The 16684-nt window shown below is 44.8% G+C and overlaps 1 protein-coding gene across 1 annotated transcript; it reads right to left on the reverse strand.

The window, feature by feature from the left end:
• Window positions 1-8249: 8249 nt before the first annotated feature.
• lfng (LFNG O-fucosylpeptide 3-beta-N-acetylglucosaminyltransferase) lies at window positions 8250-16443 on the reverse strand. Its single transcript, XM_024011569.1, has 7 exons — window positions 15884-16443; window positions 11254-11302; window positions 10863-10965; window positions 10593-10746; window positions 10201-10452; window positions 10003-10088; window positions 8250-9860 (listed from the first exon to the last, which is right to left on the reverse strand). The coding sequence occupies exons 1-7, from the start codon at window positions 16313-16315 to the stop codon at window positions 9794-9796; spliced, it is 1143 nt and encodes a 380-aa protein (XP_023867337.1). The 5' UTR covers window positions 16316-16443; the 3' UTR covers window positions 8250-9793.
• Between the last annotated feature and the right edge of the window lie 241 nt (window positions 16444-16684).

The raw sequence follows: 16684 nt of genomic DNA on the forward strand, positions 1-16684 counted from the left end.
TTGTTTTTCTATTATTTTAAAGCAATTACTAAAATATTGTACATGTTAAACCTGTGGTTTTATTGAGCTTGAACTCAGTGTTTTGAAATTAAACCAACCTTAACTGTTGAACCCTGACTTATCTTTACATGTCGTAAAGAATGGACAATGTTGATCATAACTAAAATGCATGATTTATACGAGAGTTTGATTTTAACTTAGCCTACATTATTTTACAGTGGAAGCCCGTGTGCAGCTATCAATGGTAGAACAAAGATAACAGATTGTTTGGTAGGTAGGTAGCAGCAGAACGACACAGTGTCTCAGTAAATATATCTGTGCTATAGTACTCTGAGGTGATGGTTGTTTGTTGATACAAGTATTTTGATATTCAAACACAGCAGGCTTTGTTACAGGCAGTAATATATAGCTCAAATGTATTTCTGGGATGTGCTATTGTTCTCTATAGTGTGGAGATTGAAAGGCTATAGGACTGGAGGAGAAAGGCTGTGTTGTCTGTGTAACCTCACTGGGCCGACGGCAGGCGAGAGGTCAGTGTCACAAACAGGACAGACGTCCAGCATTGTCTCCTTCCTGTAAGGCGGAACGTCAGGCAGCTGCTGTCTCTCCAAGACTGGCGTCCTGTCTAGTCTAGGGGGGTTGGAGGGATGGGAACGTGGATGGATTAGTGAATGGTCCCTCGATCCTGAAAGATCATGAGCCAAAGTACTTTAATCCTAGTATTTTGTTCATCCCATTTTACAACAAATGTAATGTTAGGAACTCAGCCTTTACGATACATTAATTTCACAAACATGACAAATGTCCAACAAATCCTTTTAAATCAAATCGGTTGTCATGTGTTCTTCCAACATAGTATGAACAAAGAAAACTGGTCAACACTTCTTCCTGGATCGTAGGATGATGATAAGTGAACAGCTGGAGAAGTAGATGAACTCAGCAGCTGTCCGTTCCTTCTGGCCACTCACTGCACTGTCATCAGTTTGGAAGGTCCATTTAGTATCTCACACCAGATGTGAACTTTTTGGTAACCCTTTAGGATATACGTTAGGCATTGTCTCCATGCATACTTATCAGATGATATTATTTGGTCTTACATGTAAATGGTTTATGATGCTTACGATATTCGCTGAACAAAAAAAGTTTTCTAATTCAATATTCTTGTCTGAATATATAGCAATCACACCTACCTCCTTCCTTCCCTGTTTCTCAAAGTTTCAGTTTGACTGAGAAGTAAAGAAACAAAGCAGAACGGTGTTTAAATAGTCTTGTTTCTCCTGAAGAGGCAGCCAAGTTTTTCACAAATGCACCGGAAATGTATTCAGTGAGAAGGGGCACGCTAATGAAATTTCACAGTCTTACTCTTGAGGAAATTGAATTACTCCCCATTGTTGGATTGGAGGAATGCATTGCTAATGCATTGAGGTGGAGGGCTGAATAGTGGAGCGGGGCGAGATGGTGCCAGCGCCCTCTGACCCCCAGCAGACACTTCCTGAGTCGGGCCTGGGCGTGCAGCCAGATGCTCCTACACTAGCACAGCTAACTCTCCTCTGGAGGATTCTAACCCCGGCTATCTCTCCAGGACTCAGAGCAGCTGCATGACAGACCAGACGGAAGAAGCCTATTAGTGTAGATGCCTCTCCAAGTTGTCATCCCTTTTAGCTAGAAATAGAAAAGTCTAATTCTATAGGATGTCTCAGTGTATTCTGATCCACCCTTTTTTAACACAATGTACAGTAGTGTCCTGTGGGACTGAGCCAGGCAGAGAGCAGTGAATGCAGGTCTCTGGGCATCTTTGACTGGAGGGACGTCCCACCAGGCACATTGTAGTTGGAGTCATGGGAGTCAAGGAGACAGGGCGTGTTGCTTGTCCCTCCTTTGTGGCTGGACTCAAAAGAGGGGCAGCTGTATCCTGGGGGGGTGTCTGTGTTACTTACATCCCTCACACACCAGGAGGTGTGGGGGATCGCTGGAACTACTCTGTTACCCACTCCCTAACCTTTTATTCCATGGCTGTGTGGAAAACCAGTCATTTCAAAAGCAATCATTGGTATTGGTGCAGGGTAGTTAACTTCTCGAGCAAATCCCCTCCCTCTCACTGTCCTACTTTTTACATTGATCTAAACCGTATCCCTTTTCGTTCCTAGGCTTTGAGGGGCGTCTTGCCTCCTGGGCAAAACTAATGCCTTGAACCAATGTTTTTCCACCACCTCTGGTTTAATAAGGTACATTTTCACATTAGTTTGCCACACTTGCCGTGAATGTGGCCACATTCCTCCTGTAGAAGCAACAATAGCTGGAAATGGCATTTACAGAACGAGCTATTGTGTTAGAAAGCAGGGAGACTTGTATATCGCTACAAAGAACGGGTCTTCTTCTGTGGTGACGATTGTCTTGTTGCCGGTCGGCTCTGAGGCCTAATATATAAATACTGCAATGGAATGACTGAACTGAGCCTCATTTGAAGTGTGGCACACCTATAACTGTAATCCTAGATCACAGATGCATTAGTGGGATTTGGTATAGGTTATGAATAAGCAGCATTATGCAATAGCTGTAATATACTGTATTTAACTGAAAATCTCCAGACAGGTGGCTATGAGGCATACATGCCAGTAATCAAGCTGCAGTCAACACTCGTAGCTTGGAGTCATCTTGAGTGTCTGCCGGGGCAGAGGCCTGGAGAAGGTGCTGTCTGTCCAGAGAATTCATTTGCATCCTGATTTGCATTCCATGCAAAAGCTTGTGTCTCGCACACCCCTAAGACACTTCCACAAGAAACCAGACTTCTTCAGTTCAATGTGTGCTCGAGTCCCTAAGTTAGGACTGTTTCCCTACATGTGTAAAGGAAATGTTCTATTTTGTTGCCTCCACTATCAAATCAACCTTTCTTGCATATCTCTGCTGAAGATCTCTTTGGTGTTATACAGTAAGAACAGGCCTCCTTCCTTGTGTACGTTTCAGAATGTGTTGTAATGGGGGTCAGATTATGATAGGCGTGTCAACCTAGTGTTCAACTGGTAAAGATGGTTGGTCTTCATCTCCCCAACATCCAGCATGTCTTTACGTGACACAACCTGGGGTGTAAGAGCTGACGGTGATATTTGCATATCTGAGAGTAGCATCGTTTGAAATACTGATCTCCTCTGCTGTTACTGTTATGATGATAACGCAGAGGGTGTGGGCCCAAGCGTCACTCAACAGCCCTGCACTTGCCAATGTTGTCACTGTAGAACACTGGAGTGGGAAGCGTTAAACCCCAGGGCATACAGTACTGACTTCATGAGCTAATCCTTGTTCCCCAAGTATAATGGACTTAGCGTTTCTCCCTCGGATGCTGGCCCATGTTGACTCCAATGCTTCCCACAGTTGTGTCAAGTTGGCTGGATGTCCTTTGGTTGATGGACCATTCATGATACACACGGGAAACTGTTGAGTGTGGTAAAAACCCAGCAGCGTTGCAGTTCTTGACACAAGCTGATGCGCCTGGCACCTACTACCATACCCTGTTCGAAGGCACTTAAATCTTTTGTCTTGCCCATTCACCCTCTGAATGGCGCAATCCTTCTTTAACCTGTCTCCTCCCCTTCATCTACACTGATTGAAGTGGATTTAACAAGTGACATCAATAAGGGATTGTAGCTTACACCTGGATTCACCTGGTCAGTCTTTGTCAGAAAGAGCAGGTGTTCATAATGTTTTATATACTCAGTGTGTTTCTTTAAGTGTAGGAAAGTACTTTGGGCCTAGGGCAGCAATGGTATATGAGTGAGGAATAGGCGGGACAGCCTTTCATGTCTTTGATGAAATAAGTGGATGTTTTCAGATAATTCAAATGATTCAATTTAGGACAATGTCATGGAAAGTGGTCGAGTACATTATCATTGTCACTATAAGACTGTTTTTTAAAATTATTATATTTAAAAAAAATCTTACCCCCTTTTCTCCCCAATTTTCGTGGTATCCAATCGCTAGTAATTAATTACTATCTTGTCTCATCGCTACAACTCCCGTACGGGCTCGGGAGAGACGAAGGTCGAAAGTCATGCGTCCTCCGAAACACAACCCAACCAAGCCGCACTGCTTCTTAACACAGCGCGCCTCCAACCCGGAAGCCAGCCGCACCAATGTGTCGGAGGAAACACCGTGCACCCGCCCCCCTTGGTTAGCGCGCACTGCGCCCGGCCCGCCACAGGAGTCGCTGGAGCGCGATGAGACAAAGATATCCCTACCGGCCAAACCCTCCCTAACCCGGACGACGCTAGGCCAATTGTGCGTCGCCCCACGGACCTCCCGGTCGCGGCCGGCTGCGACAGAGCCTGGGCGCGAACCCAGAGACTCTGGTGGCACAGCTAGCGCTGCGATGCAGTGCCCTAGACCACTGCGCCACCCGGGAGGCCCCACTATAAGACTGTTGATGGATAATTCAATTACAGCTTGTGCCAACAGGAATTAATTTCCCAGCACTCAGATGAAATAATTCAATGATCATGAGTTACAGGCACAGCCATTCTGAGTCGGTGTGGAATGGATGGGTGAGATCAAGCTATTGGCTGGACACACAGGAACTGTTTTACCTGCTGTGGGACACTAGAAGGTCCCTTATGTATTACCTTACCCAATGGACCTTTCAAGAGGCTATGGTATATAGATGGATCGGTCTGGGAGGAGCCTGCAGCACTCTTAAGGCTGGATCTTTACTATATTCTGTTCAAGGACAGTGTCTTCACAAATAATAGCCACTCTGTAGTTCAAGCGAGCCTTCACTTCTAGAGATATGTGATACCTGGATTATGGTAAAGACAGCCTTCCCAGCTTTTGAGTATATGCTGAGAAAGCGGATTAAGCCCTCAGCCAGTTGCTGTGAGTGCTCCCTCCCAGTGGGGCTATACAGAACCGTTCTACCTCTCCAGCCACTCCTAATCCTACAGACACCGTGGGCTGTTAATTGGAGACTGTCTGGGTGGGTGATCTGCAGGGGAAAGCCACGGTGACAGCGTGCGAGTCACCAGCGTCTCCGCAATCCCCGGCGCGCTGTGGAATGTTTGTCTCCTGGCAGTTGCTCCAACGTTGGACGCCTTCCATACCTCGCCAGATTTTAGCCTTATGCCAGGATTCACCATGAACATCACTGCAGGAGTTTCCTAATCCACACCACCACTGGCCCACTGCCCCACTGCCATTCCATTGTCAGACAGTCATTTATTAATTGACACATAAATGGAGATTATATCCACCGGGTACAGACGTCAATTCATCGTCTATTCCACATTGGTTCAATGTAATTTCGAGGCTGTATCACAACCGGCCGTGATTGGGAGTCCCATAGGGCGGCGCACAATTGGCCCAGCGTTGTCCGGGTTTGGACAGTGTAGGCAGTCATTGTAAATAAGAATTTGTTCTTAACTGACTTGCCTAGTTAAATAAAGGTTTAATAAAAAATATATTTCAAAAAATTGAATTGAAATGTGGAAACAGCATTGACTCAACCAGTGTGCCCAGTGGGTATGAATGAAACGAGGCAGACCTCCCTAATAAAACAGACTTTTCGTGTGTACTTTGACACATCTGAACCAACAGCAAGCAGGGAGGTGTGAGATGTAACACCTAGGAGGCTATAGATTTTCCGAGGTGTTAAAGTGTCTTATCAGCAGGATACAGACAGTTCCGGATCATCACCGTCTATAGCCATCTCTGACACTTCTCTGTAGATAAAATGATCGTTGGATTAACTGTTGAGTGTGTCCACCAAATGAGTCGAAGTGAGTCACAATGCAACTATCTTACCTCAAGTGTTTAACAGGTTTGCTTTCATGTTTCATTATCAAGGCACCAGTTGTTCTGGTGTTTACATTGCACATTTTTGGGGGGGGGGTTTCATGATTTAAATATAGTTATAGTTGTAATGTTTGGAATCCTACTCGCTCTATTATTGGCCTACACATTCTCAAGTAGGTTGGGAGCTTTTTTAGACAGGAAGCACCCATTAAATGGACCGTCTGGTAAAAGGCGGAACTCAGACAGTCTGTAGCGTCTGAAGTGGAGGGGAACCAGTCAAAACAAATATAAAACCGTAAGTCCATGTGTGTTTAAAGTACTTAAGAATTCATGTCAACTGCCACATGGGAGTTCTCAGAACGAACTATCATTAAAAGGGTGGCAGAGCAGACAGACAGAGACTAGATACATCAGCTATTCATGATGACTGACGCCCAGGGTTAAAGCCACACAAGTACGGCAAGGGTGAGGGCAGACAGTTGGACTGACACAATTCTGGAGAAGCTAACACAAGGAAGACTGGAGATCGAGTGTCGACTGGCATCAGTGTGTGGAGAAACAACATCAACTATGCAGACAATTCATAATTTAAAAAACGGAATTTGGATAGTGGACTGGTTTGGTTCCTAAAATCTTTATCAGTGATAACAGGATGAGGCACAACATCCCCCCCCGGTTCTGTTTCAACATTGTGTCTAGTCACCAGAAGAGATGAGGTTACAGGGCTGTAGCGTCCTGTTGTTGCTATCTGATAACCCTCTCACCAGTTACATGTCTTTCTGTTTGTCATCTGTCACCTGCTGTTGTGTCTGTAACTACACGTCTAWGGTTGTCTGMCTCATACACTCAGGKRWRKSWRRCASTGYYWSMYWYMCCTATCTCTCAAAGCATATTTTAATCTTTTGACTCACCCACTTTACATTRACAGTCATRTGTCCARTTAGAAAACATTTCATGRGAAGGGATGAKGGACCCGTCAGTGAAGCTGAGCATGTGAGACAAATTACCAGAGAAAACATCCAGACCACAAAGCCATAATCATAGCTTGGCTTGGTGATATGTAGTGGGAAAAGTTACGGGCCCTTTGTGTCTGAAGCTCCGTTTCAAACAGACATCTGCCATCAAGCTCTCCTCTCCAGTGACACATGAAATGATAACCCCCCCCCCCCAATCTTTATGGAGGTTTGAAATAAGGGTGAAATGTATTATATGACACAAGCATGTTAAAGCCATCACTCTAGTAACCGTATCCATTTAACCAGTGGCTATTAGTTGGGTGAAACTGTATCATGACTGTAGAGGAAGTAGGGGGTTCTTTACTGGCACTGGACCCATGTGAACAGCATCAACATGGCTCAAGTATATCAACTCTTGTACAATTAAGTGGTAAGTCGCGGATGTGTCCTCATAATAACATGTCTTCTTCGGCACCGAGAGCGGTTTGATCTTTCACTTAGAAAAACAAAGGTTTTATATGAATAACAAATCCTTAATTGAAGAGTAATGTGATCTCGTATAGCTTTGGCTCTAAAGTCTGGTCTGACTCACAGGGTTACAGAAACATTACCTTGGTCAGTCATTTCAAAACCTAGAGGGATGAAAAGTTCTGAGAAGCTTTTCTGCGCTATGCTATAGGTGAGACTGCATTGGTTGAGTGATGGACGTTGTTGGGTCTAATATCTTTCAGATCAGGCAGGGCTACTGTTTATGTACTGTAAGAGGGGTACAATGCGTTACCCACAATTCATCATTGCCAAACTGTTTTCCCAAGGCTCGGTGTCACACTATGAGTGATGTCCTCCGTCTTCTGCATAGAATTCTGTCTGAAGAAAAGCGGTGGCTCCGTCTGACAGACACACAGAAATGTCACGTCTGATCACAACATCAGTGGAATTAGGATTGTGACACATGGAGAACTGTGGTTCCACACTGCGGGTCTGTTAATTCCTCACAATCCTTTTCAATCGCAACAATGTCCTTTCCCATACCCAGTGTTGTAGACTAATAAATTAATTCCGAGTTGTGGCTTTTAAGTGTGTCCCATTAACATTATAATTTACACGCTGGGCCTCGGCCAACATTCAGACTCACTGGGAGAGGTTGTTTGCCTAAATGCTTTAGTGAGATGAGCACAGAGCTTTAGACAGAGTACATAAGAATTTGGGCATTGCCATTTCTAGTCAGCCCTTTTCTTTGGCATGGTTGTGAGAGATGACTGAGTTTACAATGATAGTTTTTAAATCGTCATGCCTGGGTGTGCCCTCTAACAGACAGTTACATAAAATCATGGCAAGTCATGACACCCTATGTCATCCCTTCTAAATAATGACGTGATTGAATAAGCTGATATTTTTTTCACAAACACTATCTGTAAAAAAAGTATGGTTTATTCCATTCTAACCTTTATGTAGAAGTAGATCTGTAACCTCATGCTATGAATGGAATGTCATAGAAAAAATACGAAACACAGATTGTTTCTCAGCGGTTATCCAACTTTATTTCAAAGCGTCATGTTCAGGCACCACAGTGGTTCCTATGGTAATAACATCAGGATTTGATCGTAATCCCTGAGAAGCAAACATTAGAACCATCCAGATACTGGAGGATAAATAACAGCCATTTAGCGCAGTTACAACAAGCAGTAAAGAACATGTCCAGGTCATCAAAACCGTTTACATTCTAATCCGCAATATACACATTTAGCATTTCAACAAAAAAGGCACAGTACACAAGTACTGCTTTATAATTAACATATACAATCCTACCCAATATGGGTCGTTTACAGAGGAAGAACACCTCTGTGTGTGTAAACACTGGTGTTGCTCTTGCAAAGCTCAATACAAAACCAACCCGCATACTCACTGAGGAATAAGTTAGACTAGTGTACATGGCTCTCCATCAATCCATTTTGTGCAAAAAGTTATCAGAGAGTATTACATGTGTAGATGGTAATGTAAATATAAACTCTCAGTGGAAGAGTTGGAGGTAATTTAGCTACTTCACAAGAGCAAGCAAAAGTTCATTTGAAACCCAGCTGTGCAATTTTTAAACAAGACAATGTTCAAACAAATCAACAGTTGATTGTAACAGGAAAAAAAAATATCGATATCTTTGCTATATATTATTTTCCCTGATTCTATCAAATGCAAGGAATGTTCTTAAATACAATCAAATCTAGAGATATTGATATTTTTGGGGATGTCATTACATCCGTTGGTTTTGACACAGCGGTGAAACATATCTAGGGATGTCAATTCTGTCAATTCGTTCATTTAAAACTATCAATAAGGGAGAAAGTGCTTATTCCTGATGTACCTCAGATTTTATAACCTGACGGCACATTTGGAAAACTGCCTTCTGCCAGCTCAAATCATATTAGTAATAACACTGACAAATCATTAACAAAAAGCACCAAAATATCTTCATATTATTGTTTTTGTCCGGAGTCTTCTGAGATGAACAAAAAAATAAACCACAACCAAAAATCCCCAAATGAAAACCATTTCCTCCACAATCTCAGAAATTCTGACCGTCTGATTATTTCTATAGAACATAAAAGGATCACCTTGAATGGCTTCCAAAACCCAGAAGAAACAAAAAGAAATTGAACAATAAAGCAAACAATTCAATGGAAATTCAACAAATTAATCACGTAAAGCTGGCAAAAGGCTTGGATATATAAGTAGTACATTCTATAAGAATTGCAAATACATTTACAAGCAACATTTAAAACACAACGCACTGATTGCCTGCAAAGCCATAATGCTTTAAGCTCCTTCCCACTAAGTGCCTGTCTGGCTCCTCTGCCCCTATGCCAGGGGAGGAAGCCAAGACACCACACAGGAAGGACATGTTCCAAGGGGGGCCGCACAGCAGCCCAGTAAAACTATCAGAGTCCGTGTGCCACTGAAACAAAAATACAGTGACATCACAGTCCGATACCAAACACGGGTCCCCACCAGCCTTTCAGATACCGAGGCACGGCGGGGACGAGGATACCAAAGGAGCCGGTCACCTAGTAGGCAACCTGAAGCGGGCACCAAGGGGTGTCTGGGTACAGCAAACAGTGCACAGACTTAAACCTGGAACAAGGAGAGAGAGAAAGAGACATGGAGGTTAGATTAACAGAGAAAAAAAGATATACCCTCTTTACAGTCAAGATAGTTCAAGTAGAGTAGGATCGCCATTTGTGTATTAGTTGTCATGCAGAGGGTAATGTCTCACCTTGATGGGTCTTCCTCCACTGGGAAAGCCCCTTTCATATTGATGATGTTCCTCTTGTTCTCAAACATTCCATAACTCAATGTGATCTGGAATAAGCAAATACGGGAAAGAAATAAGCAACCCTGCCCAATAAGTTCTGATAAATAATGAAACTCTTTTCTCAGTGAAACGACGGACGGACACACGTTCACATCTCACCTGTTTGTGAAGTTCAGATCTGGACACCTGTTGCAGGTTCTCCAGATGGGAGTGGAAGAAGTTGCTGCGGGTCAGAGGCACCCCCAGCACCGACTCYATGATGTAGCCGATGGTGCAGTCGTCAGGCAGACGAATCTTCTCTGCCGTGTTCATAAAATGGCCGCCACTGGCCCATGGGCTCATCTTCAAAGCCAGGCCTCGACTCACACAGAAGCCGGCTCCCCCAGTAGCAAACCAGAAGTTTACTGGTCGCTGGAAGAAGAAAAAAAATGGAGAAAAAAAAGAGACCACGAGCATGTTAGGTTGTTGTTATGCAACCCTTCTGAAGCATCTCAAACTTTTAATAACCAATTGAAAAGTTGTCATAGGCCAGGAGGGCTAAGTCCACCTACCATCTTGTTGTCTCCTAGCCTCTCTGTGGCCTCGATGGGCCGGTCCAGGCTGGGCTTGCCAATGTACATGTCCTGGGTGTGGGGGTAGTGGGACAGCAGCTTCACRAGAGTCCTCATGTTAACGTAGTTATCATCATCCACGTGACAAAACCACCTAAGAGGGGAAAACATTGTTAAAGCGTTACAATATTTCCATTAGAACAATAATCACTATCAAATCTAGAATGARATACAGCCTGGGTAAATTKATCACTTTAYATAGACACTMACTTTTTCCCAGACTCAATGAACTTGTCGTACTCCACAGCCATCTTGCAGGATAGAGCTTGGCGGCTGTGTGCTGCTGAACAGTTGGTGTTGATGGCGTGACTCCCTGTAGGAACAATGAGGGAGGAGATGGTGAGTTACAAACTAGCAACTTACTAGCTAGTTAATGCAAGTAATTGTAACTATAGCGCTGTTAGAGCCTTAACGACATCTGCCACTAAGACTACATGCCCCAGGAGCTCAAAGCAACACATTCCATGGGGATTAAAATAGGGGCTTGGTTTCTCACTATCAAATCTGGACGTTTAATGATAAACTAATTCCAGCTACTGTTCAGGTTAAAACAAATATAAAATGAGAACTAAAATGTTTCAAAAGAAAATCTAAAACTCACCAATTTTCTTCTTCAGCTCCTCATCTTCTCCGTCTGTGAAGATGTATGTCTGAAAAGGAGGGAAAACACATCAGATCACGTTGTGGGAGTGGAAATCCATGAAATCAAAGCCCCTCACAGAACAAGTGGTGGCACAAGAATCAACTGGAGTCCAAAATACAGTATGTCTGATGTCCTTGTTTCACCATACATCTAATTCAGTGTGATGACCATCTATCAGAAGTCATTTATGCATGTGGAGAACACATGGAGTTAAACAAGCCCCACTCTAATAAAGGCCTCTTATGCAAGGTTCCCCTCTCTCCATGGCAACTGTGCAGGCCCCCCAAAAGTATCCCAGACATAGAACAAAGAGGGAGGCAACCATCCCTCCCCCCCAACACCACTGATCCCCAACACCATTAAGACCCAATTCCATTAAGACCCAATTCCATTAAGACCCAATTCCATTCTGGATCTGTACCCACTCCCTAGCTCCAACATGTTGACTAGAAATACAAATATAAATCGATGGCCATCATATAGATATCAATGGGGACATCACCAATGATAATTTCAGCACCACCTGTGTGACACAGAGTAAGGTCTTAGTAGCCAAAGAATAAAGCTGTCAAGGTTAGAATACTGCAGGCTGGTGTTTAGTTAACAACAAAAGGCAGCCTCAGTGGCACACTTAAAAGAGCAGGTAGGGATTAGGAGTTGTTTTATGGTGGGTAGGGCTTAGCAGGTGCTAGGCAGCCCTCCCTCAGTCAGACAGACAGGGCTGATGAAAGGGCCCCCATGGCCTGTTTGTGTCTGCCGTTGCCTGTTTGTGTGCGTGTGTCTGCCGTTGCCTGTTTGTGTCTGCCGTTGCCTGTTTGTGTGCGTGTGTCTGCCGTTGCCCGTTTACTTTTCCCCTCTCGTGAGACAGCACCTGCCTTATCTCCGCCGCGTGCCCCAACACGCCAGGTAGCAGCGCCCACTCAGCCCCACTCCCTCCTTCCCTTTCTCGCTGCTCGCGACCTCCCAACAGCTAATGACAACTGAACCAACCCCACGTTCCCACTAATTGCTTGCTGCCTCTGACTGTTGAGCAGCAACAGCCATCTGAGATCTGTATCCTAACAGTGGCGCTGGCTGAGTTCATGCCAGAGGGCGATAAGGCAAAGATATTCACCTTTCTAATAACTCCCCTCCCATTTCTACAGTTCAGCACTATCTMCCATCGGTGCCAAAGCTTTATCTGATTGGTTTGCACAACAAACTGGGAGCAGATGTTGTGCGATGGATGCTGCAAGGCCCTGGGCCTGTGTTTGTTTAAGGAAGGGTGGTGGTTTCACTGGTAAAGGGATCAGAGGCTGGCGCTGTTTGCTTTAAGTCCCGCTGAATGGACAGCCTAATCACTGAGGCAGCTGCCAGAGCGGCCCGGGTACTGACAGAAAGGGGTCGAGAGGGGCTGATGGAGAGGGGTGGGGGGGGGTCTCACTGCTGATTTGTAAATTGAAATCTGTGTGTGGTCATTCACCCCCACTTCAAGCTTCTACCCATCCCCCGTTCCCCCCCTCTCTCACCACCCCATACGCTGTCCCTCTTCAATAGAACAATGCCGGGTGTTTTCATGCTGGTTAAAGTCCTCCGCTGGGTAAATTCGAACTATGTTTGCTGGTATTTGCATACAGCTGCAGCAGTTAACTAAAAGAGAAGTCTACAAAGGGCTAAATGGCTTTTGTCTTAACTGAAACATTAAAGAAGTCACTCAAATGGAATACTAATTAATTTACCCCCATAATTTCATAAATAACAAGTCCTGCCCCGTGAGGAGAATAAACCTTTTTTTTTTATGATGACTATCTGAACCACAAATGAGATGAGGGCTGGGCTGGGGACGACAGCACTCCTCCCCACTAAAGAAAGGCCTGGCACYGCCCAGTCTGAGCAGAGCATGGTGCCTGGCTGGCTGTCTCAAGATCCCCGGGAAGGAAGGGCACGGACTGCACTCCCCTCCACTCATCTCCCTCCATCAACAACCACCTACTCCACCCCCCCTCACTCAACCATGTCTCGTTCTCCCTTCCCTTTAGCCTTTGGCACAGCACTAAAGTCACTGGAGTGTGGACTACAGGACAGAGAACAGGCCACCTACAGACACACAATGACACTTTCCCACTCTCTGACCAGCTGGATATTCAGACTCATTCCTTCATACTGTGAAGGTCTATTTGATTAACTCAACAATGGAGCCAAGTCTTCTTCCAAACTGCCAGACGTACAGACGCTCGTTTTGGGAGTGCTGGCGAATTAGTATAATTTCAATTAAAAATGGAATGCATATCCAACCACTATGATGTCACTGCCAGGCTACCAGCTGTCCTGTCCAGACACAACCAAAGGCAATACCTTTATAATGCCCATTGATGTGTAGTTTAGAGCTAGATTTCAACCTGTGTTTTGTAGCTAGTTATGTACTGCAGAGCCCGGAGTACTACAAGCCAGAGAATGCTGTTGCTGCACAGTTTGTTCTCTCATTGTTTTGAGGCTCACTCACTAGGGAAGCTGCATTGTTCCAGGGGGGGAAATCTGCTGAAACACCGGAAACAAGGGCCTACTATTTGAACAACCCGTGCATAATAGCAAGTTGTAAAAAAAAAACATCGTATTTATCATGTTACGTCACAGTACTTTTGCTTACTCACTAACTTATGACTCACAAAAAACAATTGGGCCTTTCACTACACCAACTATTCTCTGAACCAAATCATTTTTTCCCCCAATAACTTATTTCATTTGATGTAATAAAAAATAAAAACTTCTGACCATAATACTAAATTGGATATATTATTCTGCAGACACAGTAAGCCACAGGCACAATTCTATCATGGTAATCACAGATTGGATCTACCCTCTCTATTTACATGTAAACATTATCTGATAGCACGTCCGTTGGCTTAAGGAAACAGAAAGTGTATATCCTGTGCTGGAAATACGAATCAGGGCTCTGATCTGCCCAGTTTACAGTTCTAGTCAGGCCTCACCTGCTGGCAGAATGCCATGAAATCTCTACCAGCTTCAGATACCAGCTACAGACATGATCAACTGGATTCAGTCAGCTGAGCTCCACAGGTGTTCATCAATTGAGCATTATCATATAGCCTGGGTGCAGATGTCCATATGTGCTGGGAATGACCTGATTCCTATGACTGGCATTAGAACCATCCTTTGTTCTCTAACTTCTGGCCACCTGCCGGCCTTCCTCCAGGAACTCCCATTTATATTGTGGGCCCAGGCTGTCCTTTAAGCCTGCACTGGCTCCCACCAGCTGCCTGATTAAACCCTGCTGTTAACCCATCTCAGAGAGAGAGAGTTAACTTACATCATCCACTACAGTAAGCACAACACACTCAATGGCCATGTAAACTGCTACTCCCCAAACTCTATTGACAGCACATCTTCCTGAGCATAAACCTGTCCTGAAGTGGGTGGGGGGGGGGGGGTCGTTTAAGAACTAGGACAGGTGTCGGATAGACTTTCCCTGTATCGGACCAGACTTTCCCTGTATCGGACCAGACCATTATGTAATGGAGGGAGTTTTTGGAGGGAGTTGTTTGAATGGGCTACTGTATTTGATCATGTGATGCATCTTATGTGTTCAAAGTTCCATTTTCTCACCCCACTTCCTCTGCATACAAAGAGACAGTGTTGCCATGACTAACCTTCAAAACACCCAAAACAGAGTGGGGTTTGGCTTGGGATGGAGAGAGGAGTTCTCAAAAGAAGGTGGATAAAGAATGTGTGATTTTGCCCGAGGAGAATTTAATTGACTTTTGAAAGATATGCGTGACAACTCTGGGTAGTGGATAAAATCACTATGACTAGCCTCTGTTTCCTCTCGACTATGGCTGTGAGTGCCTTTGTGCACCAGTCTAAAAAGAGCTTGGTTCTCAGGGCTGCATTTTCATACTCAGCATGCTACTCCCAGCACAAACTTCCCTATAGATGCACCCCTTTGTCCCAAGCATCCCCTTAACGAAGCCCCCGTTTTACCATCCCTTGGCTGCTTGACCCAGACTCTGCTCCCACGTTCCCATGGAGCGGCTGAGACAAGGGGGCTGGGAAAGCTTTTCTTCCCCCCTTCAGAAAGACGCTTTGTTAGCCCTGGAAAGGGGACAGCACTGGAGCTGCTGCTGTGAGACATGCATTGCACCAGGGCATTCACAGGGACTCCCAAAAGAGGGGGTGAAAAAGAGGGGAAACGAGGGGGGTGCAGAGGCTTGAAACTGCTCCCTATGTTCCCAGGGGCATCACTCAAGGCAGAATACAAAGTGGCAGGGCCTAAGGAACTCTGCATAATTAATAGGGTAACATGGACAGTTCGGGATCAAACAGTTATCACCCATCTCACCTGACCTGAGTGGAACAGATGTTTGAGTGGGTCAGCAATAACAATTAACTCTCATTGGTGGCTTGTTGTAAAGCATATTTTATGGGAGAATATTCGTTTTTTTTACCATTGTGTCCTATGGTAAATTGCCTAGCCTAAGCCTACTAAAGGAAACCTAGTGGAAATGTGTGATTGTTTTATTCTAGGTTATGTCCATGGAAGATTTCAAATTAACCATATTCTTCTGATTATAATGTAGTAGCGTTGGCTTACCTGCTGCATGTTTCTAGAGATCCAGGTATCCAGAAGGAGATTCAGTCGAGACTGATGGAACTTCTTTGTGGTCTTGACAGCGATGAAGATGTCATCTGCACTGATGTCCTCTGCGGGGGACGCATCTGTCGCTGACTGAGCGGACCCTGCAGGCTTGTCCGCCTCTCTCCGTCCCCGGGTCAACTTCGAAAAATACGCAGAGAATCCTTTTTTCGCCTGCGCCTCCGAGTTGACCTGTTGCTGATCAGCCTTCACTCCGTCCGTAGCCACGGTGTCCATGCTCTGGAGTGAGCGCGTCCCCATCTCTCTCTGGTTTGGAACCTCGTCTACCTGAACTCTTTGATGCTGCGCGACCACCAAGAGCAACATAAGGCAGGTGAATACTGCACTGGTTATAGAAACAACCGTTTTCTTACCATAACTTTTCGACATGTTGATATATTTCAAAACTACAATATGTAGTTGTATACTGAGAATCACCTAAATTGAAAGTCCATATAGTAATTCTCTCCAGATAGAACAAAGAAATCAAACAGCCGTCCCGTGCGTCTGCATTATTATAATACAGTGCAATTTTGTCCTAGCCCAAATTTATAACCTACCCTTCAAGCTAGCCACGCCTCATGGGCGGTCTGTAAAGTGCCATATTGCGCTATATTGTCCGGACGCTGAGAAAAGACTCTCCCCCCGGGCAGATCTAAATCGTAGGCACGCCCACGATATGAGGCGTGTGCGTGTGAGTGTGCGTGTGCGTGTGTGTGTGTGTGTGTGTGTGTGTGTGTGTGTGTGTGTGTGTGTGTG

Source organism: Salvelinus sp. IW2-2015, linkage group LG20 (genome assembly GCF_002910315.2).
Source record: "Salvelinus sp. IW2-2015 linkage group LG20, ASM291031v2, whole genome shotgun sequence".
In the NCBI taxonomy this organism is placed as follows: domain Eukaryota; kingdom Metazoa; phylum Chordata; class Actinopteri; order Salmoniformes; family Salmonidae; genus Salvelinus; species Salvelinus sp. IW2-2015.